The sequence below is a fragment of the Hydra vulgaris genome, chromosome 01 (assembly GCF_038396675.1).
Source record: "Hydra vulgaris chromosome 01, alternate assembly HydraT2T_AEP".
In the NCBI taxonomy this organism is placed as follows: Eukaryota; Metazoa; Cnidaria; class Hydrozoa; order Anthoathecata; family Hydridae; genus Hydra; species Hydra vulgaris.
Window position 1 is genome coordinate 51,830,104 of NC_088920.1, and position 27,350 is coordinate 51,857,453.

Sequence of the window (27,350 nt, forward strand, 5' to 3'; positions counted from 1 at the left end):
AATTAAAAATTTTTTATAATAATTTATAACTTCCTGTAAAACATTTTTTTCTATAAATTGAATTTTTTTTGAGATTTAGTAACTCTTCCTGATGATCCAGCAATGGTGAAACTTCAAGTCGAAGATAAAAGTTAGATAAGTGTTTTTTACTAATTTATTATTGCTCTGTTCTTTAAAAACATTGAGCACTCTATTTGTAAAATACACTAACATAATTTACATATATATATATATATATATATATATATATATATATATATATATATATATATATATATATATATATATATATATATATATATATATATATATATATATATATATATATATATATATATATATATATATATATATATATATATTATATTATATTATATATACATATTCTTGAAATCTTTATGTCTTTTTGTTTTTGTTATCTATCTATATATATAATATATATATATATATATATATATATATATATATATATATATATATGCATATATACATATATATATATATATATATATGTATATATATATATATATATATATATATATATACATATATATATATATATATATATATATATATATATATATATATATGTATATATATATATATATATATATATACATATATATATATATATATATATATACATATATATATATATATATATGTATATATATACAAAAAGACATAAAGATTTCAAGAATATATAGTATAAACTTTTTTACATTCTCGGTAATAAACAAATGATTAAACTAAGTCGTGTAAAAGTGTACAATAGAATTTTTTTTTTCTTTTCTTATATGTATATATATATAACTAATATATATATGTAAATTATGTTAATGTATTTTACAAATAGAGTGCTCAATGTTCTTAAAGAACAGAGCAATAATAAATTAGTAAAAAACACTTATCTAACTTTTTTCTTCTACTTAAACTTTCACCATTGCTGGATCATCAGGAAGAGTTACTAAATCTCAAAAAAAATTCAATTTATAGAAAAAAATATTTTACAGGAAGTTATAAATTATTATAACTAAAAATAAAAATAAAAAATTTTTTTAATTACTATATTTTTTGGTTAACGGGAAGTTACAGAAAGTAATTATTAAATAAATTTCTTTGGAGTGGGGATAATTTAATTTGGTCATTTGTTTTTATAATTTTTTAAGAGGTATTTATTTTTGTGTCTACATTTAGAAATTAATTCAGATTTTTTTATTTAATAAATTTTCCTGATTTAAATGAGTAATTATTTTGAAATTTTCTTGCAAAAATAGCACACATTTTTTGGAAATATTATTATTGGCAGGGGCAGATTTTAGAATAGACCATTGTAAATTAAAGTTTTTATTTTTTTCTTTTAAATCCAAAATATATTTTGACAGCATACCCAGTGGGCACAGGACCTAAATAAGACGTCTTTTGAACGTTCAAAAGACGTCCAAAACGTTCAATAGACGTTTAAAAGACGTCTTTTTTACGTCCTGTGTCCACCGGGTAGTCTCTTTTGAATATTTTTTGTGTTTAAACGATTGTTTGTGGTTGGCATAACGTTTTTTCCATTCCCCTCGGTTAAGCTGTTAATTAATATATATATTCATAATTATATAAATCAAATCATAAGAGTACTCTTATTTAACGCCTTAGAAGAAATTTAATTCATTGTCGTTAAGAAGAAGAGTTTGCCTAAGTTTTGTCTTATATTTGTTAAGTGAAGAGAGTGTTTTAAGATCTTCATTTAAAAGTATATTCCATAATTTAGGTCCTCGATTTGTAATTGAGTATTTAGTGACTGAATAATAGGTTTTGGATTGATTAAAGTTATTTTTTGAGAATCTTGTGCTGTGTATATGATTTATTTTTTTAAATATTGAGTAAAATAAAGGCGGTGCCATTTTTTTATCAAGCTTAAACATAAATATAAGAACTTGATAAAGATTTATTTTGAAAACATTTAATATATTGAGTTTACTAAAAGTATTTTTGTATGGGAGAATCGACGTTCATTTGTAATAATTGTAATAGCATGTTTTTGTTTGCAGAGAAGTTTATTTATTTTTGTAACGTTGGTGCTGCACCAAGCATTATTTGCATAGTTTAGGTAACAATGTATAAATGAAAAGTATATGTATTTCAAACAAGATTGGTTTATCATAAAACTTATGTGGAGAATGTTCAGGGCTAAAAACCCAAGTTTAAAGTTAGCAAATATTTTTACTAAAATTAATGCAAGAAAAATTTAAACTACAAATTTTGACACCCACAAGCAGATGTGTGCTGCAAATGTGAGGTGTTAAGTAATGATATTAAATCGCCTATTTAAACCTTGTTACAAAACGAGCTGCTGAAGCTGAATTTGCAAATTACAAAAGAAGGACCAATAATTGAAATAAAGTAAAAACAAAACAATAAGCTTTAAAACATGAGAAATCTAATGCTGCTAAAGATGTCTTTAGCATTTAGGTTCATGTCTTTAGCATTTAGGTTCATGAAAACAATATCCCTTCCAAAAATCTTTATTACTTACGGCAATCATTAAAAAATTTTGGTATTCATAATATCAAACAAAATACGAATAGCATTTATTTATATTATGAAAGGGGTGGAAAAATGAAGTTTGTTCTTTATTGAACAAATACCTAAATGCTATGACTGAAACTGGAAATTGTACAGAACTAAGGCTGTTTTGTGACAATTGTAGCGGCAAAAACAAGAATCAGTTTTTGTCAAGATTTGATCTTTTTGTGACTGATTTAGTAAAATTTGACAAAGTTACGCAGTACTTCCCTGTGCAAGAGTATAACTTTCTCCCTTGCAGTTGAGACTTTAGTCTTGTGTCAAATGTTTGAGAACACATGACCGCATATACACTGTGAATGAAGTTTCGGAGTACCTTAAATCAAGCACGAAAAGATGGGACAAGTTTACAGTTTGTGAAATCTTTTCCACAGAAATTTTAAACTATGAAACATGGATGGAAAACCTACTACAAAAGTTCCTTCATTTTACAAAAGACCAAAATTAAAAAAGTTGAAAAAAAGTCAAGCTCTATTTCCTAATAAGTACGTTGTTTCAACTTTTAAAAAAGAAAATAAAACAAAGGATATTTTGAAGGATGTCAGTCCGAAGGATAAACAGTCTGCTTCCTCCTCCACATTTTTCATGTCTAAGTTACAGGCAGTTCAATCGCCCATAGCTCCAACCTACCCTGCAGAGAAAGTACCAGTAAAAAAAAGGTAAAGTATAAGTGGCGATGACGTTTGTCTGACGGGATAAACTAGTTATTATTGCTGATTCTCATTGAAACACCAGTAATAATAGACGCGACTCTGAGGAGAGTTCTTCACGTACATATCAAATGTCAAACTTACATTTGCATTCTTTAACACTTCGCCTGCATACTTCAGATGCACAAAGGCCAATTATTTTGGGAATAATTTAATAGGTAATACGGCTGAAGCTGTTGAACCTCTTCCTGTGATTGTTTAAGTTTCATCATGTTTATTAAGAATTGAATCATTATGCGAAATCAAATCCAGGAATCCTAAGAATTTCAATTATGAGAATCTTCAATTAGATTAGATTTTCAATAAAAACCAGTTTACGTTCACCAAGAAGCAAAATCACACCCAAGATTTGTTTCAATAATTTTCTCCAGGTCGCAGCCTCATTGCGGATTTGACGATTCACAAAATGTTTAATTGGCTAGTTAGTTTTAATTTAAAATTTTCAAATCACCCCACTGAGTGTAGTATTGTTCATGCTCAGGAACTCGACTAATGATGCTCTTCTACTTTTTTTCATATACCTATCCTCCAATAGTTGCAAGGGACGAAGTCATGAGTGGATTTCCAGATAAAAATGATCGACATAAAAAACAAAATACTGCTGTCTTTCCTCGGCTAAGTACAAGCCAATCTCTCGAGAAGGATTCCCCATATGGCGTTCTGCTTTTCAAAACAGATATTGGAAAAATGCGATTTTCAGTATCTTTTGGCGTATCCAGTGGAAATGAAATGTGACCAGCCCTAAAAAACTTTTTATTTTTAATGTCATTAGTGTAAAATGGCTGCAACAAAGCTGGTCCAACAATGCTAAAAGTGGTTGTAGATGTATTACCACTTTTTACCAATATGTCTGTCTTCAAAAGTAGCTGGTATGCTTGTACTGTTAATATTAGCACTATCAGTAACAGAAGATTGAATAGTATTTTTATCTTCTTGCTGCGTTTAGATAGTGGAAGTAGAATATGATGTTTTAAGAGCAGCTGTAATTCCAACATCAAATAATGTTTGCTTCCTTTTCGCAGAGCCGCTTCATTTGCTTTGCTAATTTTTACTTTTAAAAATCCAAAATCCAAACTGTTTTTAGCGATTTTCTGGTAACGATAGATGATTGCATGAATTCTGACGAATTATCTTTCAACCTTTTACATATTTTATTAGTTTGTAAGAGTATTTATATCACTTAAAAAATAAAACAATAGGTGCCAATGGAATAAATGATAACATAACTTTTGAGCGTTTCGATAAGACAAAAGAAATTCTTTTTTATAATTTTCAGTGTATCAATCAATGAAGGAGTTCTAGGCAACTTAAAATTGCAAAAGTCCCAATAAAGTGAAAGAGTTAATCTTAGTAATTACATAGCATCCGACATTCTCAAAAAATTTAGAAAGAATTATATGCAATACTGTATATAACTATTTATATATAACCATATAGTGTATTATCATCAATTCGATTTAAAAAAAAAAAATAGTTCTACTTTTCGTTTTTGTTGATATTAAATTATTAATTACTATTAGTAAGTAAAGAATTAAAAAACATAATTGGTTTAAGTGCAATAAGTTAACATTAAATATTAATAAAACATAAGGGAATAATTTTTTATTCTTTAATAAAAAAACGGTATCTACTTACAAACTTACTGTGTATTGACAAATTCTTAACAGATTCAGTTACAAATGTTTTTTGGAAGTTTTTCTTTATGAAATCATTCCATTGAAACACTAAGCTTTCAAAAAATATTTGAGTTCTGTATAAGGCCAGAATTTATCTAAATAAAAAAAGTTTGACCTAACTTAATTACTAATTTATTCATAGCTATATAAATTATGCAGGTATTGCTTGGGGAAAATGTCGAGAAAAATAAGTTACAACTTCTTTATCACCGCCAGAAATGTAACAACTAGTGATATATTTTGCGTATCGTTTTTTCTATTGAGATGAAACACTCTGTTTATTTGTCTTAATCATAGCGTAAATATTTCAACATTTCCTTAAGTATAAACTACTGCCAAATTGCAAAAAAGAAAGTGCTAAAAAAAGTGCAAAACCTGGCAAAAAGATCAATCAGTTGGGAAAACAAAACAAAGATTTATGTATAACTTCTTAACCAAAGGAGGTAGTATTACTTAAACAAAGTTGAAACCTCACTTACACAAACGAGGGAGTATGACTTCTTTCCCTTCTTTTTTCCAGCGCAAAAATTGCAGATGAATTGCAGAGTCCTTGTGGTACCCGAGAATCACTGATATTGATCTTTGTCTCAGACAGTTAGCATATTTGATCAGCTTGGAAAGCACTATACTGCCTTAAATTTTTTTTAGAGAGAACAAGCACATAAATTTTCGATTTTCATCGTGAACCTTTGCTTGATTTGGCATTGTGGCAATTCACTAAATCCAACTTTACTGAATCAAACTATCATTTTCATAAAATTTAACCTGAATTCACATTGGATAACAATTCACTAACATACGTTCAAATATAATTAATTACAAACAATTAAAATCAAGGAAACGATTACTTAAATTACAAGGAAATAATTCTTTCCTTTAAAGGATATAATTATTTAAATAAATGAAACCACTTGTCATTTTACTTGATGACACCTTACTACAAAAGCTTTTAACTGCTCTTCAAAAGCACTATTTTCCTTTTCATAAGACTTTCATCTCGCCCCCCCCCCCCCCCAAAAAAAAACTTTTTATTTGTCAATTATTTTAGTTATCTAAATTTGAATACTTTTTTTAATGTAGGTATCTTTATAAATAGCTTTTAAATCATTTATACCTTTGAAAAAGCTGATATATTTACGCAATGCAAAAGCCAAGTCAAACCACGCTATAAATAGCAAATCCATATTTTAGTCAATATAATGAAAATGGTAGTTGTAGCAATAAAACAAATATAACAAAAAAGGTTGATATTACTTAGTAGAACACTTATGTAACCATTATTTTGAAAATAGTGACCGAATATCACAGTAATCGGTAACGTTTTGAAGTCTAAGAGGCAAAAAACTAAGAAATTAAACTGCGATGAATCCATTACCAGTTAACCAATCCAGCTAAAAATTCGTTCAGTTAGATGCGGCCATATAAATGAAGCAACATTTATCAAATTATATTGTAGTTTTTATTCTACAGGTGTCTCTATTGTCGCAATATAAAGCCAAATTTCACTTAATTTTAACTTCCAAATTAAATTATTTTCCGAGGACAGAATTAAAAGATTTCAAAATTTGCCTTACAGGGTACCTTGATGCGTACGCTATTACCCCATATTAAAGGTGTTCTTGGGTCAGTCAGGTTGGCATTATCAGAATTCGTACTAACCGTGACCGCGCAGCACATTTGTCGAACTTTGATTTATCTACATCTTACCTTGCTTTTAAAACTAAGCTAAAAATTTTCTTCTCCTTCCTCATAAATTATTTAAATATTACTAATATTTAACAACTTTATTTTTTTGATTTAATACTTAATTTTTGTAAACTTTCTTTGCACCAAAAAAATGTTATTTTTATTGATCAAAAGTATGGTTTAGTGTTTTTAAATGGCACTGTGCTAAAGTTACTTCAACATGGTACTATGGTGGCATTTTTTATTATATATAAACTATATAATTTTAAATATAAATCTAATAAAAAGTATGAGCTAATCTCTTCTAATTTAATAAAAAAAAAAAATCAACAAGTACATATCTCTATATATGAATGTGTATGTATGTATGTATATATGTGTGTATATATATATGCATGCGCGGATGTGCGTATAAACACACATTAATGTGATTAACAAGATTTTTTTATTAGAAGTAAATATTTATTTGTATTCCCAGGCGAGTGGGGTTACAAATAAATATTAACACTTAATGTGGGGTTCGATGCGTTTCAGAGTAAAAACAAGAAAAACTTGTACGATAAGACACATAAAATCTTGCCGCATTCTTACCCAATTTTTATGAATTAGATCTACTTAAATTTGAAAATAAGCAAAGTTCTATAATATTATTTATAATTTTATAACTTTTTTAATTGAAATATTTTAAAGACAATATTTAAATAAAAATATTTTAAATTTTAGGTTTTCATTAAACATTTTAGATGACAAAAATTGTAATCATGTTGAGAATATAAAATATATATATGTGTGTGTGTATTATATATATATATATATATATATATATATATATATATATATATATATATATATATATATATATATAAAACATGTAGAGCAGATAATTATTAAACTTTTATTTATGACGCAAAGTATCGATTTAAAAAATATTAAACAGAATTTAATACTAAATTATCGTCTGTAGAATCTTCGCTCAAAATTTGAGGATTGTAGTTCGAATTTTGCTCATCGTCAACAGTATTAAAATCGTTTTCCACTTTTAAGTAACGCTCAGTATCCTCTTGTTTAAAGGTCATATTATTGTCTAGCGAGCTTGAGTAATCTACGCTATTGTCGCCATTATACATATCAGTATTATCGGAACTATACATCGTAGGCAAATCAGAATTTTCGGGTCCCGTTGTAACCCGATTCATGCTTAAACTATCTGAAGATGACATATAATGACCAGATGTTGAACAAATTAGATTATCTTGAATCATATTCTGTTCCATTTCCATAGAAACTTCACTCGTTTCCAACTCGTTTGCTTGAGTAATAGCAATCATTGTCGAGTTATCATCAGTTTCAAGCACTGTTGCATGAATACTTGAATTTATACCAAGAGCTTCAGCTACCTCTGGAAAGTTAAGAATTTCAGCTGCAGTTAACGGGTGTCCGCTTGCAGTCATGACTCGACCATCAGATGAGGTAATTATACCTGCTTGAGCTAATGTTTGTGCTGCTACTGTAGCAGTTTTAGACTGAGTACCATCATTTCCAGTCATAGATAACGATACAATAATATCAGTCGATGTAAGCTCGTGTTCCTCTCCAGACATCTCGTCGTCTTCTTCTTCATCATCGTCATCATCTCCAGCAATAACCCCGTCATCATCTATAGGAATTGTGCCATCGCCTATATAAACATATAAATTTATAAAATAAAGATTAAAAAGCTAAGTACAATATCAAAAAGGTACAAACTACAATTTTACCGAAAAGAAAAATATTTTTATCTTACCTTCGCTACAGTGCATTCGTTTTACATGTTTATTAAGAGACGAACGTTCTTTAAACATTTTACCGCATTGAGGACATCCGTAGGGTTTTTCGTCCGAATGAGATAGTTGATGCCGCTTGAAATCGTACACACGATTGAATTCTTTTCCGCAGTCACATATAAACGGAGTTGGTGAAAGTATTTCTTTTTCGATTGGGTCAGGCTTTTTCTCACATAACATAAAGTGAGTTTTTAAATCAGATTTTTTCGCAAACTGCATGGCGCAATATTTGCAATATACTGTTGTCCCGCGAACTTCGTTTCGCCCACAAACGTTTCTTTGATGCTTCCGTAAATGCGACATTCGCCCAAACTTTTTACCGCATCCATCACAAGTAAATGGTTTTAAGTGATCATGCCGAGTACGAATGTGCATTGTAAGAGTAGAATCATGACGAAATTGTGCTCCACACCTTTAATTCAATAATTCAAAATATTTTGAAAATTTTTCTGAATAAAATATTGGATTTATTACACTTTCTAGACAACTAAAATTTAAATTTTAATCTTTATTAAATACGGTTTTAATTTATAAAAAACCTGTTGCAAACGTAGGGTTTTTCTCCTGTATGTATTCTCTTGTGAACATTCAACTGATGCAAACGTCGAAAAGTGCGAGGGCATTCATCGCACTCAAATTTTTTTACATCTAAAAAATAGCAATGTTTTTAATTTAGTTTGAAAAAAGATTCAAAAGAAAAGAAAACAATAAAAACATCACGATGTTAAACTTTTTACTGAACTATAAATTCTCGTTTGTTTTTGAAACATACGCCAAAAAATTATTGAGAAACGTACACACCGCGTATAACTTCAAGAACTCCTATTGTCATACTTTTATGCCATATGGTGTTTTGAAGTTGAGAAAACCTGAAGTCAGAACATTTAGAGATCCAAGAGTCTTACTAAATACAATAGCCTCTAATGGCTACAAACTCAAGGGTCCGGTTTGGTCTTTCCATTCCTAATAATTATTTATTTTTTATAAACTTTTTGTTATTCTTCATTCTAACCTTCACATTTAGAAATAACTTGAAAAATTTCAGCTATTTTATGATTGTTTATTGCTATAAATTTTTATAAATTCTTGTATATACTTGTGTTAAATTTAATGTTATAAATAAATTGAAAAATGATCCCGACAATTTTTAAAAACAATTTGCGCTAATAAAATCTAGAAAATCAAGAAAAACATTTTAATCTTGACTTTTTTTACAAATAATTTTTTGTGATTTTGCGAAAAAATAATACAAATATGACTCATTATATGTGAAAGAAAATAATTCAATGTATTTAAAAGAAAAAAAAATCTTTGATGTCATATTGTAAACCTCTTAAGAGTTACACATGGTTGAAATAAATTATTGAATCTGTAGATTGGGTATATATTAGGGTTACAAAAAAAAAAATATATAACAAAAAAAACATGAGTTTATTTTAAAAAAACCCCAAAAAATCCATGGATTTTTTGGTTTAAACTCCTTTTTTTATTTAAAAAAAAAAAAAAACTCATGTTAAGTCAACTTTTTCAATTAAGTTAAAGCATTAGTCATTTTACTTGAGTAAATTATATTTTCTATTAACATTACTGCATCATTAATTCATTAATTAACATTAATTCATCAACCAATACATCATAATTTAATGTTATGTATATATATATAAAAAAAAACTTTGCTCTTTTTCTACTCCCATCTTGATTGAAAAATGATAACATGTTGATCAACTCTTTAAAAATTTCAACAGTGTCACTTATTTTTGTTTGATCTCTTTGAATCTTATCTAGAACAACTCCAATTGGTTTTAATATTTTCAACCAAAAATTAGTTTAGTTTAAATTTATATTTTTTCAATTGGTTTAAACCATTTAGTTTAAACCTATCAACCCTGATATATGTTAAACCTTGGTATATACTAAAATGACAAGCAAGTTTTTGCTAACATACATTTAATATTTAATTTTAAAAAAAATTTTAAGTTCTTTAAACATGATATTTAAAATTGAAGCAACATGTGTTGGAACCTTCAAGTATATTTCATTTAGCATATACAAAATTGTAAAAAAACATTAAATTTAAATTGATATTTAAATCAATATTAAAGGAAAAGATGTTAGCAACCATATAAAAAAGGGAAAACTGTATATTGAAACAGAAGACACAGCTTTGAAGAAATTCTCATGTAGTCTGTTAATTTATGTTAATTTATGCATATTTTGATTTAACTATTGTTGAGAGCCTTTTTTTCAATTTATCTTTAGTTAGTAAAATGTGTAAATATATTAAGTAATTAATACTTAAAACCAGATATTAAAAAAAGTTACAAACAACTTTATTTTAAAAAACAAATATAGCTTTTAAATTTTTGTCAATGTTTACTGCATCTGAAGTTTAGTTCAATTTCAGCAGTTTAAATAAAAGAAATAGTGTAATAGAAATTGTTATTTTTCATTTAAGAAAAAAAATCTGTTGTAAAAAAAAAACTCTAATTGACTTGCAATATTTTTGTAATTTGATATATATTGACCTTTAAAATTATTTTATTCCTACTGAAGTTTGTGAGTCACAACTAAAAAAAACTGATTTAAGAAGAATTTATGATTCTAGAAAATTTCTCACAATTTATATTGGAGCTATTAACTGCTTGGATTAGGTGGGGTGCATCGTCCTTGCTCGTCCATGTTTAAAGTAATTTTTTTAGACTAACCATGGCAGTTTGCATCTTTTAACTTCTAAAGCGTTTATTCTATTTGCGGTAAAAAGCTGAACTTATCTACTTAGAAAAAAAATCCTTAAAAAAGGAAACAAAATTGTAACGAAATACTAAGTTTTATTAAATAAACTAGAAAATTTAATAATTAAAAAAAGTAAATTAAAAAAAATGTTTTTAAGGAAATTTTTATACAACTTTTATTCTTATTGTATTCCTTTTTTTTAGAATTGTTGTTGGAAAAAAATATTATCTTTTAAAACGATTTAGTAACAACTAAAAGTTTTGATATCCAATTTATTCACAACTTTTATCAGTCCATATAATTAAGAAACTAATTTGCTATGTACGTTGAAACCATAAGTAATTTAGGTAATTTTTTAAATAATGTTTATTTGTTTTAATGTCATTTCACATTTAAAAAAGTTTTTGCTAGATTTGATGTTTTTTCTCAATACTATTATATAAATAATAGGAAAATAAAAATATAAATTGTTATTTATTTGTAAAAAAAATTATTTGAATAAAATATTTTGTTAATGACAGAATAAGTTAAATAAAAGAATAACATAGTTTATTTAATAAATGTATTCACTACAGTTGATGCATGTCTGAAATTGTTTCTTTTATATTCTCCAATTTTCAATGTTAATATAACTTACTAGAATTAATGAACACAACGATTGCTCTGTTTACAAAAAATGTATTTAAAAAAATAAAAAAAATGCTTTAAATAGGCTCCTAAAAATTTGGTAAAGAAAGTTCAGCAAATTAACAATGCACTAGCCCACACAATTTTGCAGCATATTTCATTTTTTTACATCAAAACTTAAACTTTTTCTTTTTACAAATAAATAGCAATTAGTTTTCTTGCTTTCCTGTGCATTGATAAAAACATTTTTTTTAGCTTATTTTATTTAGATTTTCTATATTATTAAAGTATTCAGTTCTTTTCTTTAAGTATTACTGATTTATTCTTTAGTTTCTTATAGCTTTATTTTGCTGCGAATTCTTAAAACGCTTACGACATAAAAACGTGTTTAAGTTGTTTAAAAAAATTACTTTAGGCATGGACATACAAGACGTGCGACCGCACGCACTACCTGAAAAGGTTTGATTTTTTAGTTTTGTTTTACTATGAAAAGAAAACTTTCAAAAAATAAATACAATTTAAGAGGAACACTTTATTTCAATTTTAAAAAGACAATGGCACTAACATAACCAGTTTACTTAGAATTCTTTATTAATCTATTAGTAATTTTGATATCTAAACAACAATCATAAAGAAATATAGAAGGCTATACTTGAACACATAATAACAATGTATACTAATATGTGTATATATATATGTATATGTATATATATATATATATATACATATACATACATACATACATATATATATATATATATATATATATATATATATATATATATATATATATATATATATATATATACATATACATACATACATACATACATATATATATATTTATATTAATGATTTTTTGTTTAAAACTTAAAAATTAACCTGTATGTATTTGTAAATGCTTTTTAAGATCAGAAGGATATTTGAAACATCTTCCACATTGTTCACAACTACGTGGATCTGTACTTAGTCTTCTACGAGGCGCCAAACCAACTGCAGAAGCTGCAGAGCGAGCAGCAGACAAAACTTAAAAAAACATATAAACACAAATGAAAATTTTAAAATAAATTTAAATACAAATACTGCTTGTAAATATAAATATATATCAGTCTTCTTCATTTAGCCAGTGCTTTCGCGCTTATGTTTTTTCAGGCTAGTCCACACACCTGCGAGTGCATACAAGAGTTGTTGTTAATAAAAAATACAAAAGCTGTTTTATTTTCTATTAAAAACACAACAGTTCTGTTTTCAAAAATTTTGTTCTAATCTTATTTATTATTAAGTAAAAAATGCTCATTCGTGAATTTTTGCACTGAGCTTTTGAAAGAGCAAAAAAATATTGCTGATAACAAAAGTTACAAAGATTATTATAAAAATCTTTTGTCATACTCAATGATATTTATTCATATTTATTTATTATTTTTCCCTTTTGCAATCAATAAGCCAAAGTATAAACAAAACAAAGGAGAGAGGAAAAAAAACTTACTGTTTCTTTTATTACTAAGACCAGTAACATTATGTAATGTTAAATTTCCTGATAAATCACTTGCAGCCATTATAACTTGACCATGATCAAGAGATTGCAGATATGCGACCATTGGTTGCCCATTTCCTGTTTGTTGAAGAATTGATTGCTGACTTGGTATACTTAAAACAACCTGAAATTAAACTAATTAGTTTAACTAACAATTATGAGAAAGATTATACTTAGAAAATAAAAACTCTCTAACCTGTTGTCCATTTTCTGATTTGCTATCGACATTAATATTTGAAGAGCTAGCCATAACAACTTGCTGTAAACTCATTCCTTCTTGTACTAAACCAGCGTTTGCTAAATCATTTTCATCAACAGGTTGCAAAGTAACATATGGTTGGTGCTGTTGCTGTGGATCTTGATTTGATAATCCAGGAGCATGCATAGCAATAAACATTTGTGACTGACCACCTGTTTGTAATAAAACATAAGGTTATAATAATATAACTAGTCTGAAACAAGTTTAAATATTTTAATAACAGACAAAGTTTAATGCAAAGTAGACTAATCTATGACATAAGGTGGAATAAAAATATTAAAACAGAAACTCTATAAAAAAAATTAGCAAAGATCAAGTCTTTGATTAAAATAAAAAAATAAATAAAAAAAACACTGTAGAAACACCTAATGAATAAAACCTATGGAAATTTAAAAAAAAAGTCTTGGATTATAATTATTATATGTTTTTCTAATAAATACAAACAAAAACAATCTGAGTTGAGCAACATAAAAAAGGACGAAAAAAAGTTAGAACTACCAAGCATATCAAAAGTTTAAAAAAAATGAAAAAAAAACTTGCGCTTGCAAGTTTCAAACAAAAAAGTATAAACAAAACTTATGCACAAAATTAAATGATCAAGAATATTAAAAAAATATTGATTTAAAAATTCTATCAATGTGTGTCCTGCGCAGGGATTAAAACAAAAAAAATATATAAACCAAGGTAGAATTAAGCAATCGTGAATCGTGATTGACTAAAGCAATTTAGCAATCTTAAAAATATATTGTTTAAAGCAATGGCTAATTTTCATATTCCTGAGTAAAAGTTTTAATGAAAAAAGATTTCACCATAATTCATTTAAAATTTAGCATGTGCACTTTTGAGACCACGAGTACGACATGTCTTGTAAGTTCATTTATTTGCATACACTTTTTTTAAAATTCTGATTCACTCCCAACAAGGCTGCAAGCAACCTCTATTATTACGTTAAATTAAACTTTAAAAAAGAAGTATGATCATATGCTCTCTTGCGCTGAGATTTTCATCCAAATGAAGCGCTTTTGAATTACTTTAAATCTTTGCCTGGAAGCCAATAATATCTTACTTCAATTTCAAAATTAAATTTTTTTTGTACTTTTTATTATATTTATAGCGATATCAAGACATTTTTTATAAATACAAAAGTTGTTTTCAGGAATTTATTTTATAAAGAAATATAGTTGAACAAGGAAATTTTAGCCCTATAAAATTCTCTTGTTCAAATAATCTTGAATTTGAAATATGAAATTAAAAAAATTATAAAATTTAAAAGAATTTTAACGCTCGCTTATAATAATTATAAATTATTGTGGCATAGTGAGGATTATTCCTGAAAATCAAACCTAAGCCTATCTACAGTAACAATATTAGATTTAGAAGATAATGCAAGCGAGAAAAAAGTCTTATATAAATCGTTAACATTTTGAATTGCTAAATATTTTTTGTAAAGGCACCATTACTTTTTGTTTCTTGAAATAGTTTAAAAATTAGAAACATTAAACGAGTAATAAAAATTTAACTATACAAAGCATAAATTAAAAAAAAATTTAAGAATTACTTAAGCTTATGGAAATATAATTTGACTTATTAAACATTTGCAAAACAATTTGAACAATTTGCAAAACAATTTGAACTTATTAAACAATGCAAAACAATTTGAACAAAAAAATTGAATGAAAACATCAACTTAAAAACTCTATGAATAAAAAAATTAATTATATTTTAATAGTAATTTTTAATAGTACACTAGATCAAGAAGCAATAAATTAGAAAAACATGGTATTTAACAAGATGAATATTTTTTTGAGTTTACTCATTGTTTTGATTTGATCTTACTTGTTTGATCTATAGATAGAGCATATTATTGTACAAATATTAAGTTTAAAGTTTTGTGAGGAAAATGTTTTAATTTGCTAATTAGAATAATTATATATTTTTACTGTCTTATTTTAAATGCGTTTTATGTTATTAATGTTATAATCTGGATAAAATGACAATAAAACAATGTAGCAGAGTTTTGTTATATTAACACAAGCTCTTTATGACAAAACAACTTCCCAGTATTGTTTAATTGTTGTTTTATAAACCTTTTTACTAACTCTAGTGGTTTAAATATTGTAATATTTGCATTTTTACTTTTACTTTTTAAAGTACCATGTTAAGTAAAAACAATTACTAAAAGCAATATCATAATATGATTAAATGTTACTTTCACATTACACTATTACTGCCACTTAAGTTTTAAAGAATAACTTAAGCTGTTAATTATATGGTAAGCTTTTTTAAACCCCCCTTCCCTCCCAAACAAGAATATTATGAGATATTATTTAAATATTTTTTTAACATAATAATCAGGGATGCGGAGTCCTAAAGAGAACTCTAGATTTGAAAGTCACAAAAAGATTACTTCTTCCTAGTTTTTGGTATCAAGGAGCTTTAAAAATATAAAAAACTTATGGACTATTAATGGGGAAAAAAAATCAAGATTTAGTAACAACCAATTTTCGAACCTGGAGTCTTTAGGTATAATGGTTGCAAGGACTCCAAGACTCTGGTCATTAAAAGTCATTAAAAACCATATATTTTTTTCTTATAGCAGATCATAAATCATTCATGTTTAGAGCTTCTGGATACCAGAGAACATGAAAAAATAAAGATATAAATTCGGAATCTTTTTGGGACTCTGATAATAATTATTTAAATTATGTTAAAAATATAGCAACTACAACATAATGTCCAAAGATACAATTTTGTACTAAAGCAACCCCTCTTATGCAAAGCAGTGGCAGGGGAAAGGGAGATTTAAAAAAAAAAAAATTTTGCAATTAGATTTTTTTTGATTAATTTGAGCTCTGCATTATTTATTAAACATCGTGTGTGAGTTGTTAAAATATAAGTATATCATTTAACTTTTAGCTTATTTTATCTGTTAATAGTTGTTTCTTAAAGGTAGTTGAAACTAAAAATGTTTTAGTTTAACTAACATGTACACTTAAGATTTATATTTTAAAACTTAGTAATTATTAAAAAAAAATAAAAAGTATATTTAAAAGCAAATTTCTGAAACCCAATGCTTTTATGTTACTGAAATACAAATTTTGCAATCAATTTTTTCTGATACTACTATTTCATTTTATCAACATTCGGCTGTATGCGTGTGTAAAAAAACAAAAATTCAGAAAGAGGCAGGTCTTGAACCACAGACATCCTGTTTATGAAGTCAACGCCTTATCCAAATAAGCTAAATGTGCGTATAAGTAGGAACAAATATACTTGTTTTGAAAATTCTTCTTCCCATATAAAAAATAAACTTAATTAAAATTAACTATATTAATTGACTTATCACAAAACTAATTATTGAATATTGTATCATCATCAAGCAAGAGTATGTATGCAAAATTTGAAGAAAATCTATTATCAGAAAGTGACTCAAAAATTGATTGATAGATTTGTTGTTCACTGACGAACAGACAGAGAACAGAGACAGACAGACAAAGAGTTAATAAAAGCTTGGGAAAAACACAATACTATTTGTTTGGATAACTTTTTACATTGCAAAGTCAAATTTAAATTGTTACTAATTTGTTTTTCTGCTGAAGTTTTAGCTTTGTAAAATTTGTGGAAAAAAAATAATTAACTTTGAAATTATAGTCAGTTAGCATTTTAAAATGAAAAAATTGATAAAATGTACAATCTTTATTTAAATATTATTTGGAGGCTATCCTACTTTTTCTTTCTTCGCTTTTTTAATAAATTATATCTTGATGTCATTAATAATTTAACTTTAAATTTAGATAAATTCCCATTTAAAAAAAAAGGCATTTTTGGAACAAAATTTTATTGCATAATTTAGTAAAATAAAAAAACTTTAACAATAACACTTTTTTGAACTCTTAAATTGTAACAATTCTAGTTAAATAAAAAGCATAAAAACCTCCTTCTCCATCAGGCGCTTGGAGTATAACATAAGTGGGTTGGTGGCCACCTTGCTGACTTTCCAATGTCACCAAAGTGTTGTTTGAGGTCTAAATAAAATTAGTTATTTTAGCCCTACAATAGAAGAGAAAAAAAAACAATTTAAAAACAGATTTAAAAAAACAAGAAAAGACTATCAACAGTATCAAAAGTTTAATTACATAATATATAATATAACAGTGTCTGAGCTATACAGTTATACAATATTATATCTCAATCACTTTTAATGCAAAGAAACTAAGAACATTACTTAGTTAAAAGTAGTTAATTGTAAACTTATTGGCATTATTTAAAAAGTGGGATTAAAAATAAGTAGATTAGTTCATTCCTTAAACAAAAGTTGTTATTTTTTTCAAGATATAAGAACTTGAAAATTATTTTAAATAATTTTTGGGCTTGGTTTGTTTTATTTATACTTTATTTATTTACTTTCAAAATAAAATACAGTAGTAACAAAAAAGTAACATTAAAACAAAAAAAAAGTAAAATATTATACATTAAAACTATTATAATTATATTATATATTATAATAAAAATGCAAAATAAAAAATAAAATAAAAATAATTAAATGTTGAACACTTAATTTATATAACAACAATAATTTATTAGCTGTAAGCACTGATTTGTGAAGTACTAGACTGCACATTTTCAAAAGAAATACCATTTTTAAGCCAATATAATTTTGCTGGTACCATATTTATAAATTGAATAAATAAACTTAATTGATCTAAAAGATCAATTAAATTCAATAACTGGTATATGTGCCTCACAACACATCTATTAGATGCGTTGTGTGACTCATATACCAGATCCTCATTATTTCCGTTCTTTAAAAAAGCTAGACATTATTTCCTTCATTGCCCTAATGCTAGACATTATTTCCTTCATTGCCCCAATGCTAGTCATTATTTTCTTCCTTAACCTCATTGGCCATGTTTGACTGCAATACATCATAATACATGTTGTGTATAGCTTTCCTTCAATTGTGTAACCTTATGCTGTTAGGAGAAATAACTTTTTGAACCGGACTTGAGGCATACCATACTCTTGATGCCTCTTCTGATCCACCAGCTGATCCAATTGTATCTCCAACATAACAAAACTCGTCACCATACTACTTTCTTTATATTAAGTACATTTTCTACACTTATAACTTATGGTATTAAGAGCACTTTGTTTCACTTCATTTGTTATGAGCTCATTGCTTACCAATTATATAAACAATAATTTGCTTCATACCTCTTTCCTCCTATTTCCATTATTTTTTATTTGTTCATTCTTCACTTTACAATGCATGATTTTGATCCTATTTATGTTTATCACAGGCCTAATCACTTTCAGTCCATCTTTCTATTATTAAAATCTTAGTAACAAATATTCTGTCAATATAGAATAACTCCCACAGTAACTCTAGAAAGTCTTAAAGAAAACAAACAAACAAACAAACAAAGGACTGTGCACTGAACTATAATTTTAAAAATATATATTAATTTCTCCATCTTTTGATTGCTGTTTTTTGCTGGACAATTTTATACAAACTTGTGATAACTGTTACACCATTCTTTAACACTTAAATATCTTAATGCTCACTACACAATCTCCCTTAGTACTCAGTCGAAAGCTTTTTTGAGGTCCACAAATGTTATTCACAATCTATCTTTTCAAAAAACTTTATATTTAACATTAGAATAAATTGCACTGTTGTTCCCTTTCTTAGGCTATAACAAAACATGTTATTGATTAATACTCTCCTAGTTATGTTAATTTTATTTTGAACCACATTCTAGTGAACCACATTCTAGTGATTTAATCTTTAAGTACAATTATGTTGTAAAGTTCTGACACCCTAGCGAGACTATTGATTAAAAAATATTGCTTTAAAAAAACCAAGTTATTTTCATAATTAAACTCAATATTCACACCCACTGAAGCCTTCAATATCCCAGCCAACACACTAGAAGGACCAACAGTCTTAACCCAGCCCTTTGAAAGCTGATTTCATTTCACTATATATATACAGGCTTGGACGGGAATGGCGTGCGATTACGCGCTTTGTTTGACCACACACATAAAAATTTTTTTATATAATTTGACCACGGTTGCTTAGACGTTTTTGACAATATGAAGTTAGGTTTTTTTAAAGCAGTTGAGAAATGCGTTAAAAAAATATTAACAAAACTAAATTAAAAGGAACATTAAATAAATATAAAAAAAAAAGAATATTAACAAAAAAGATAAAAAAAACTTTAACTAAACTAAAAAAAATCGAACTCGAGGCGATAGTTATTTTAAGTTACGTTTTTATGTTTCAAATAATTAACTTTTATCTTCTGTGATGTTTTATAAAAGTTTCAGAAACACGTTTACAAATCACTTTTAACGACCATTTAATAAATAAACAAGAGTATTATATATATTATTTAATTATATACATACATATATATATATATATATATATATATATATATATATATATATATATATATATATATATATATATATATATATATATATATATATATATATATACACACCAAATATTTAATAACTAAATCTATTTTAAAGTCTTTTTAAAATAGTAATTTTCAATCGTTTCAAGCAATAATTAGTAAAAAAAAAAAAGCAATTAGAAATAGTTCTTACTAAGCAAATTCTTTCAATTATTACATTATTACAATGCAATGTTATAATTTTATAAACAAAAAAAATTAGGTTATTAAAGTGTTTCGCAGCGAGTGGAAGATTTGTACAGATTAAAAATTAAATACAAGTTTAAGTATTGAAGGTTTTAAAAATGGCATCAGCGGCAAAAATAATTAAATTTCATAAGCCAATATCAAAGAGCTTAAAAACATTTCTGTTGTGGGGGAAAGAGGAAATTATCGGTTACACTGAAGAAAACGGATTAGTTATCAAAATATGGTGTAAGGTTTGCGCAAGAAACAAGTTTGCTATTTTAAGTGATCGTTCAGTTAGAGGAGTAATGGTTGGTTCTTTGCAGGCTTTTATTGAGGGAACTAGTGTGGTAACAAAACATCAGGTAAGATTAAAATTAAAAGCTCATTTGAATTTGCAAATACAGTAAATAATTTCAACTAAGTTTTTACTTACTTTATTCACAAATATTTAGTACAATATTTTTCCCGCGATAATTTATAAATTTGTCTTTATATGAAGTTTTTAATTTTTATATCTTGATTTTTAAAATAGGTTGATCGTCATCTTGAAGGTCATATCCATAAACTGGCGCTGGAAATCGATAAGAGAAACCCAACTGAAGAAACTGGAATAGGCCACATTATAAATCCAGATAACCAGAACTCTTTATATAATAAGCAAAACATTCGTGAAGCGTATTTTAAGATGATAAAAACAGCATACGAAATGGCTTTAAAACCAAGCATACCCCATAGTCATTTTGAAGTACTTATCAAATGCCAAAGACTTAATGGTTTGCAACTTGTAGAAGGAAAAAGCCACAATCGAGCAGGTAATTCAATTTTTAAATTAATTTGATATTATTTAAGAAATTAACAAAGATCAAATTAATTTTCATTTATATTTAGCACGTCAATTTATCTCCCGCATTGCTAATGCCATTAAAGAAAAAATTGCTAAAATTGTTAAAGAGAAAAACTTTTTCTCCATACTTTCTGATGGCTCTCAAGCACGAAAAACAAAGGATGAGAAAGAGTTGGTACTTGTTCGTGTTGAACGAGATGGCATACCTGCTTATCTTGTAGTATCTTTACTAGAGATGAACAGTTGGAGTGGTGTGAATGCTAATACCATTAAAAAGGCTATTGACAGCATTTTTAATGAATCAGGAAATATTCCTTTAACTGCAGATGCATATAAAAATAAACTTGTCAGCGCTACTTCTGACGGAGCTAGCGTTAACTTAGGCATGTATAATGGGGTCTTAACTCAAATGAAAAACAACAGAACATGGCTAGTTAAAATGCACTGCGTGAACCACCGTTTGGAACTGGCAATTAAAGATAGTGCAAGAAATATTGTTCAATATAGAGATTGTGATCAATTTTATACTACCATATTCCATTTATTTTGCAATTCTGGAAAATTAAAAAGTGAAGTTAAAAAAGCAGCAGAGGCACTAAATATTACATATTACACCTTGCCCAAAATATCAGGAACGCGCTTTGTTAGTCACAGAAGACGAGGATTGACAAGATTGGTACATAACTGGCCTGCAATTATTGTAGGCTTTGACAACGCACTTGTCAATCGCAATACCACAGCAGAAATGCGCGCTAAACTTTTCGGAATCTCCAAACATTTGCATGACTACCGACTGTTATGCATGTTTTGCAGTTATTTAGACGTCTTAGAGAAATTGAACCCGTTATCATTGGTTTTCGAAAAAAAAACGTTGATGGTGCACGAGGTAAAACCAGCCATAGATCTAACTAAGGATTACTTGGTTGAATTAAGTAATGAAACAATAGACAATATACTTGATTCATATTTACTAAAATTTAGAATCAAGTACAAAGATGATACAACTACTCTTGTTTCTTCTTATTTCAAAGATGACCACGAGTTAAAAAAAACAAATGCAGAATTTGTTGACATTGAGCTTTACGATATGACTAACATTAACTTTGATAGTATTAATGCTGCTATAGAAGTTAGAAAAACTGCAGTCAACATCATTAAACCATTAATAGACGATAGATTTAGTTCGTTGTCAAACACGGTCTTTGAACCAATGAGTTGGTTGGATCCCCAATTTTGGACAGCAGACAATATGTACGGCGATGCTAGCATCTCTTTATTAATAAGGGAATTTAAAATTCCTTTAGAATACGCAGGATTAAAAGTTGGAATGGTTCTCTCTGAATGGAATGCTTTTAAATTATTAATAAACACAGAGTATAAAGGAGTTACAACGGTGCTGCTATGGGAGAAAATTTTTGTTTATTATAGAAAAACTTTCCCAAACCTTCTTCTTCTTGTTGAACTAATAATGTGCATTTCTTGCTCAAACTCGTCTGTGGAACGGATTTTCAGTATACTAACCCTGATACTGAGTGATCGTCGTTTAAAAATGAGCAACCAGACAATGGAAGACGCAATATTGATAGCCGGGAATGATCCAAATTTTACCGTAGAAGAACGAGATGATATTTTGAATAGTGCCCTCAATATATACCTAAATAAACGCAGGGGGGTTCGCCTTGAATCAATGGAGGGCACTGATGCTGCACTAGAAACAATCGATAGTTCCGAGGAAAGCTCCATTGACGACGAATATAGCTCAACATCTGAATCGGACTATTATTGTATTTGTCTTCTCAATTCCGTTTTTTTTAATCCAACAAAATACATTTAAAAAAATCAGAGCTTTTACTTTTATCATAAAATATACATGCATGTCGTCCATAAAGGCTGTCACAACAAATATTAATTATAAGTAAAAGATCATTAACTCTCTTCCGCTGATATTTTCATTCAAAAATAAAACACTATAATACTTTTAAAATCACTGTGCGAGAGTGCAAATAATTTCTAACTTCTACCTATTAGTTCAACTGAGCGTGACGTCTATTTTTGTCGACTTCTTATACAATAAAAAAAAAAATTCAAATAACATTCTTGGATATTTTAAATACAAAGTGTCCACTTTTAAGAATCATTGCAAGTAACTAATCGATTTATTTAAAAATGTTTTATATATCGTATTTTATTATTATAGTTTAAAAAAATAGTAATAGTATTTAAAAATCTTCACGTAATATAAAAGTTTTTAAAAAGATCAACGATCAACTTGAAATACAATAAAAAGTTATTTCTAACGCTATTTTAAACAGTTTTTTATCGACTCATTTCTAAAACTTAAAAGCAACCGTGGTTATATTTTCAAAAATATATATAATATGCGTGGTCAAACCAAGCGCGTGATCGCACGCCATTCCTGTCCAAGCCTATATATATATATATATATATATATATATATATATATATATATATATATATATATATATATATATATATATATATTAAATATAATGGTATGGCTTAATTAGTTATAGTAAAATATTGCTCAAGCCATCGAGCTTTGTACACAGCTTGTTGGCTTTGTGATTAGCAGTGCATGCCAAACTTCTTTTTTTTTGACAATAGCTGCAATTAAAACCATCACTTTTTCATTCAAAAATAAAATACCAACACCTAAAATCTCTTCTTGGCAAGCCATAAAAATTTGTACCATCGGCCATCATATCCAATAGACCTTAGCTTTGCCACCTTTTCAGAGTCTTATATATGTGTGCATATATATATATATATATATATATATATATATATATATATATATATATATATATATATATATATATATATATATATATATTATATAGCCAATATAGCAATATAAGCTAATAGCCAGGAATATATTTTTTACTGCGTTTTTGCGATATTAGGAATATTTATTATTATTGTTCTACAAATTATTAGGAATTTGATTGATATTGTTTTATCTACTTCAAAATAAAAAAAAAGGGCCATTAAATTTTGGGATTTAAACCAATTGGGAAAAGAGTGCCATTGGGCTGGTTAACACCCTAATATATATAATTGTACATATATATGTATATATATAATATATAATACATATATATACATATTATTTTAATTAATATTATATACACATATTATTTTAATATAAATATTGTATTAATATAAATATTATATATATATATATATATATATATAATATTTATATTAATACAATATTTATATTAAAGTAATATATGTTAATATAATATTTACAATAATATAATTTATATTATATAACATTTATATAACATTTATACATTTATATTATAGTAATATATTTATAAAATACCTGGAATGAACCAGATGTCGAATATTGCAAACCCATAGTAGATTGTGAATAACTCATTGAGTTTGATTGGATATTAGAAGTTGATCCTGTTGAAGAATCAGATGATACAATACCGATTCTAATGTGCTGACTGTAATTTTGATTTTCTTGACTTGTTTCATGTTTCACTTGATTTGTTAACATATGAGTGTGTTCACCACCAGTAGATGACAATAAATTTGAACTATTCAAAGAAGCATTATAAATTTGAGGTGCTTGAATTTGACGATTATTAAATGCAGAAGATAAATTTGAGCCATTACTGTTGTGAGAAGAAAGATAACTCAAGTTTTGGTCATTGCTGGAATCGTTTAAGTGCAATCTGTTTGTTGTCAAAATATCTGAGTTAGAATTTTCATACATGGAACTATAACGCTGCTGTTGACGATGTGATGATTGTACAGAAAAAATAGTTGGAGAAGTATTAGAATTTTTGTTGGAGGCAAGTAATTGATTGTTTTGCTTAAAAGTAATTCCATTTTCTGAAAAAATAAATAATCAGTATGCAATCTATAAATGTAATTTATAAATCTTATTAAGAATTGTAACATTGAGTAAATACCTTATTTGAATAAAACTAGTATACTGATATATATATATATATATATATATATATATATATATATATATATATATATATATATATATATATATATATGTATATATTGTAATATATATATATATATTACATATATATATATATATATATATATATATATATATATATGTAATGTATATATATATATATATATATATACATTACATATATATATATATATATATATATATATATATATATATATATATTGTAATATATATATATATATATATATATATATATATATATATATATATATATTGTAATATATGTATATATATATATACATATATATATATATACATATATATATATATATATATATATATATATATATATATATATATATTTATATATATATTTAGTACTAAACAGAGTATGTTTTAAGTTTAAAACACAATTTTAATAGTATGGAGGAAAAATTATTAAAATAAATTATATTTATCGTAAGCTACATGAGGTAATTCACAGCATTAGGTAACGTCTGCAGAGGTGGATTGAATTAAAAGTATATATAGTAGACTGGGAAGAACAATGATATATGGAACCTGGACACTGGAACACAATCTCTTCCCTTTCCACCAAACCTTTGAAGGATTTTGCAGCGGGAACTCCATAAATTAAAAAAAAACTTTATGCATTAAAATTTATCATTAGTTTAGAAAGACTCACCATCAATTTTCAAAGAATGAGTGTTATTCATTTTGTCAGTGATTTTTATTTTTTTTTATGAATCGAAGACATCTTTAGCTTAGACGTTTTGCGATTTTTTTACAATAAAGTCACGTGATAGTTTTAGAGTTGTTCGCAGCCGGCTTTTTAGTAAGTTAATGCGAAGGGTTACGCACCGGCTGATGGTATAAATTGAGAATAAAAACATTAGTAGGAAAGAGTTCTAAAACATTCTAAGAGTTCTAAGCTCCAAAACGGACCCCTCAGATTAGATATATATCGATAAATATTAAAGTAACAAGTCAAGCTAACTAAAAGAAAAAAAAAGTTTACTACTAATGGCAACAGTGAGGACTGTTTTTGAGCTGCAAAAGTAGTTTTTTTCACCTCGTAACAGAAGTGATATATACATTCTGTATTAATTGTGTTTACTTAGAAAATCAATTTTTGATATGATTAATGAACAGATAATTATGTATTATCAACATATTAGTAACTTTTAGTTACTAATATGTTGATTTTATATATATATATATATATATATATATATATATATATATATATATATATATATATATATATATATATATATATATATATATACTATTGCATTTTTTTTGTTCAAATTAGTTTGAATAGCAAAGTAATGTTGCTCTAACATCTAAATATCATTAATATAAAACAAAAAATCAAAATGATTTTTTCCTTCCTTTGCCACTGTCTAATTGAAAATTAGCCATTTTTGATATTCCTATACATATGTAAAAATTTCTGCTCTACAAAAAATGCAACGATTTAGTTGTTTTCTGTCAAGCGTAATCGTGCTATTGCATAAAATTCAAAATTTTATGCAATAGCACGATTACGTTAACACTAAAATAACATTTCTAATGAGCAATTCACATTTTTTTAAATGCCGTTTTATATGTACTTTTTATTGTACTTATTTAAAGAAGTTTTATGAAAAAAGTTTATTGATCAATTATTCTTACATATTCCCATTACTTTTTGAAGCAAAGTGTGGAATATACTTTCTGGATAAAAGTTTTGCTCTAATGTATCCGTCTCTTCTCATTTCTCCAGATAAAGTTGCGGCTGCTTTTGTAACCAATTGAAAATGTCTTTCAAAATTTTGAGAATGGGATGGAAAGTCATCTAAAGTCAACTTTTGCTTATTTTGTATTACATTTTTAATGAAATCATGACTTAACTCTTTTAACATAGGTGGTGGAGCCCTTGTTCCTCCCAATTTACAAGACTATGGTAATCAACTGCATCAAAATTTAGAGGAGGAATTTTGAACTTTCTTACTTTTGTAGAATTTGAAACTGTACTTCGCCTCGCAAATTTAATTCTTCTAGCTACTAATTCTTTCATTTCTTTTCGGTTATCCATCAGCATTAATATCAAAATATTTTCTGGGTGACCATAATAAGCATTTCATTGAATGCATTTATCAACTATAAGTGGATCACTGTTAGAAAGGAAGTAAGAAAATTGAATTAGGCCCCACAAGTATTTTGCCCCCATGTAGCATGAAGGCTCCAGTTTTATAAAGAACCACACCGGT

General features: G+C 26.6%; 2 protein-coding genes across 2 annotated transcripts; one reads left to right on the forward strand and one right to left on the reverse strand.

Moving 5' to 3' along the window:
• Positions 1–7,530: 7,530 nt before the first annotated feature.
• Positions 7,531–25,942, reverse strand: LOC101237123 (zinc finger protein 1). The gene is made up of 9 exons (XM_065788547.1): positions 25,781–25,942; positions 24,472–24,992; positions 17,560–17,650; positions 13,563–13,777; positions 13,319–13,490; positions 12,715–12,858; positions 9,012–9,120; positions 8,433–8,884; positions 7,531–8,327 (listed from the first exon to the last, which is right to left on the reverse strand). The coding sequence occupies exons 1-9, from the start codon at positions 25,809–25,811 to the stop codon at positions 7,579–7,581; spliced, it is 2,484 nt and encodes an 827-aa protein (XP_065644619.1). The 5' UTR covers positions 25,812–25,942; the 3' UTR covers positions 7,531–7,578.
• On the forward strand, positions 20,395–22,956 carry LOC136075049 (zinc finger protein 862-like). The gene is made up of 3 exons (XM_065787280.1): positions 20,395–20,640; positions 20,811–21,090; positions 21,167–22,956. Exons 1-3 carry the CDS (start codon positions 20,395–20,397, stop codon positions 22,954–22,956), a joined length of 2,316 nt encoding a protein of 771 aa, XP_065643352.1.
• Positions 25,943–27,350: the final 1,408 nt, after the last annotated feature.

Excerpts from the sequence above, each read along its gene's own strand:
- LOC136075049 (XM_065787280.1), top strand. The coding sequence starts at position 20,395 with ATGGCATCAGCGGCAAAAATAATTAAATTTCATAAGCCAATATCAAAG. Across the intron at positions 20,641-20,810 it reads GTGTGGTAACAAAACATCAG|GTTGATCGTCATCTTGAAGG; the intron begins GTAAGATTAAAA and ends TTTTTAAAATAG. Across the intron at positions 21,091-21,166 it reads AAAAAGCCACAATCGAGCAG|CACGTCAATTTATCTCCCGC; the intron begins GTAATTCAATTT and ends ATTTATATTTAG.
- LOC101237123 (XM_065788547.1), bottom strand. The coding sequence starts at position 25,811 with ATGAATAACACTCATTCTTTGAAAATTGATG. Across the intron at positions 17,651-24,471 it reads CGACATCTGGTTCATTCCAG|ACCTCAAACAACACTTTGGT; the intron begins GTATTTTATAAA and ends AATTTTATTTAG. Across the intron at positions 12,859-13,318 it reads TCTTAGTAATAAAAGAAACA|TTTTGTCTGCTGCTCGCTCT; the intron begins GTAAGTTTTTTT and ends TGTTTTTTTAAG.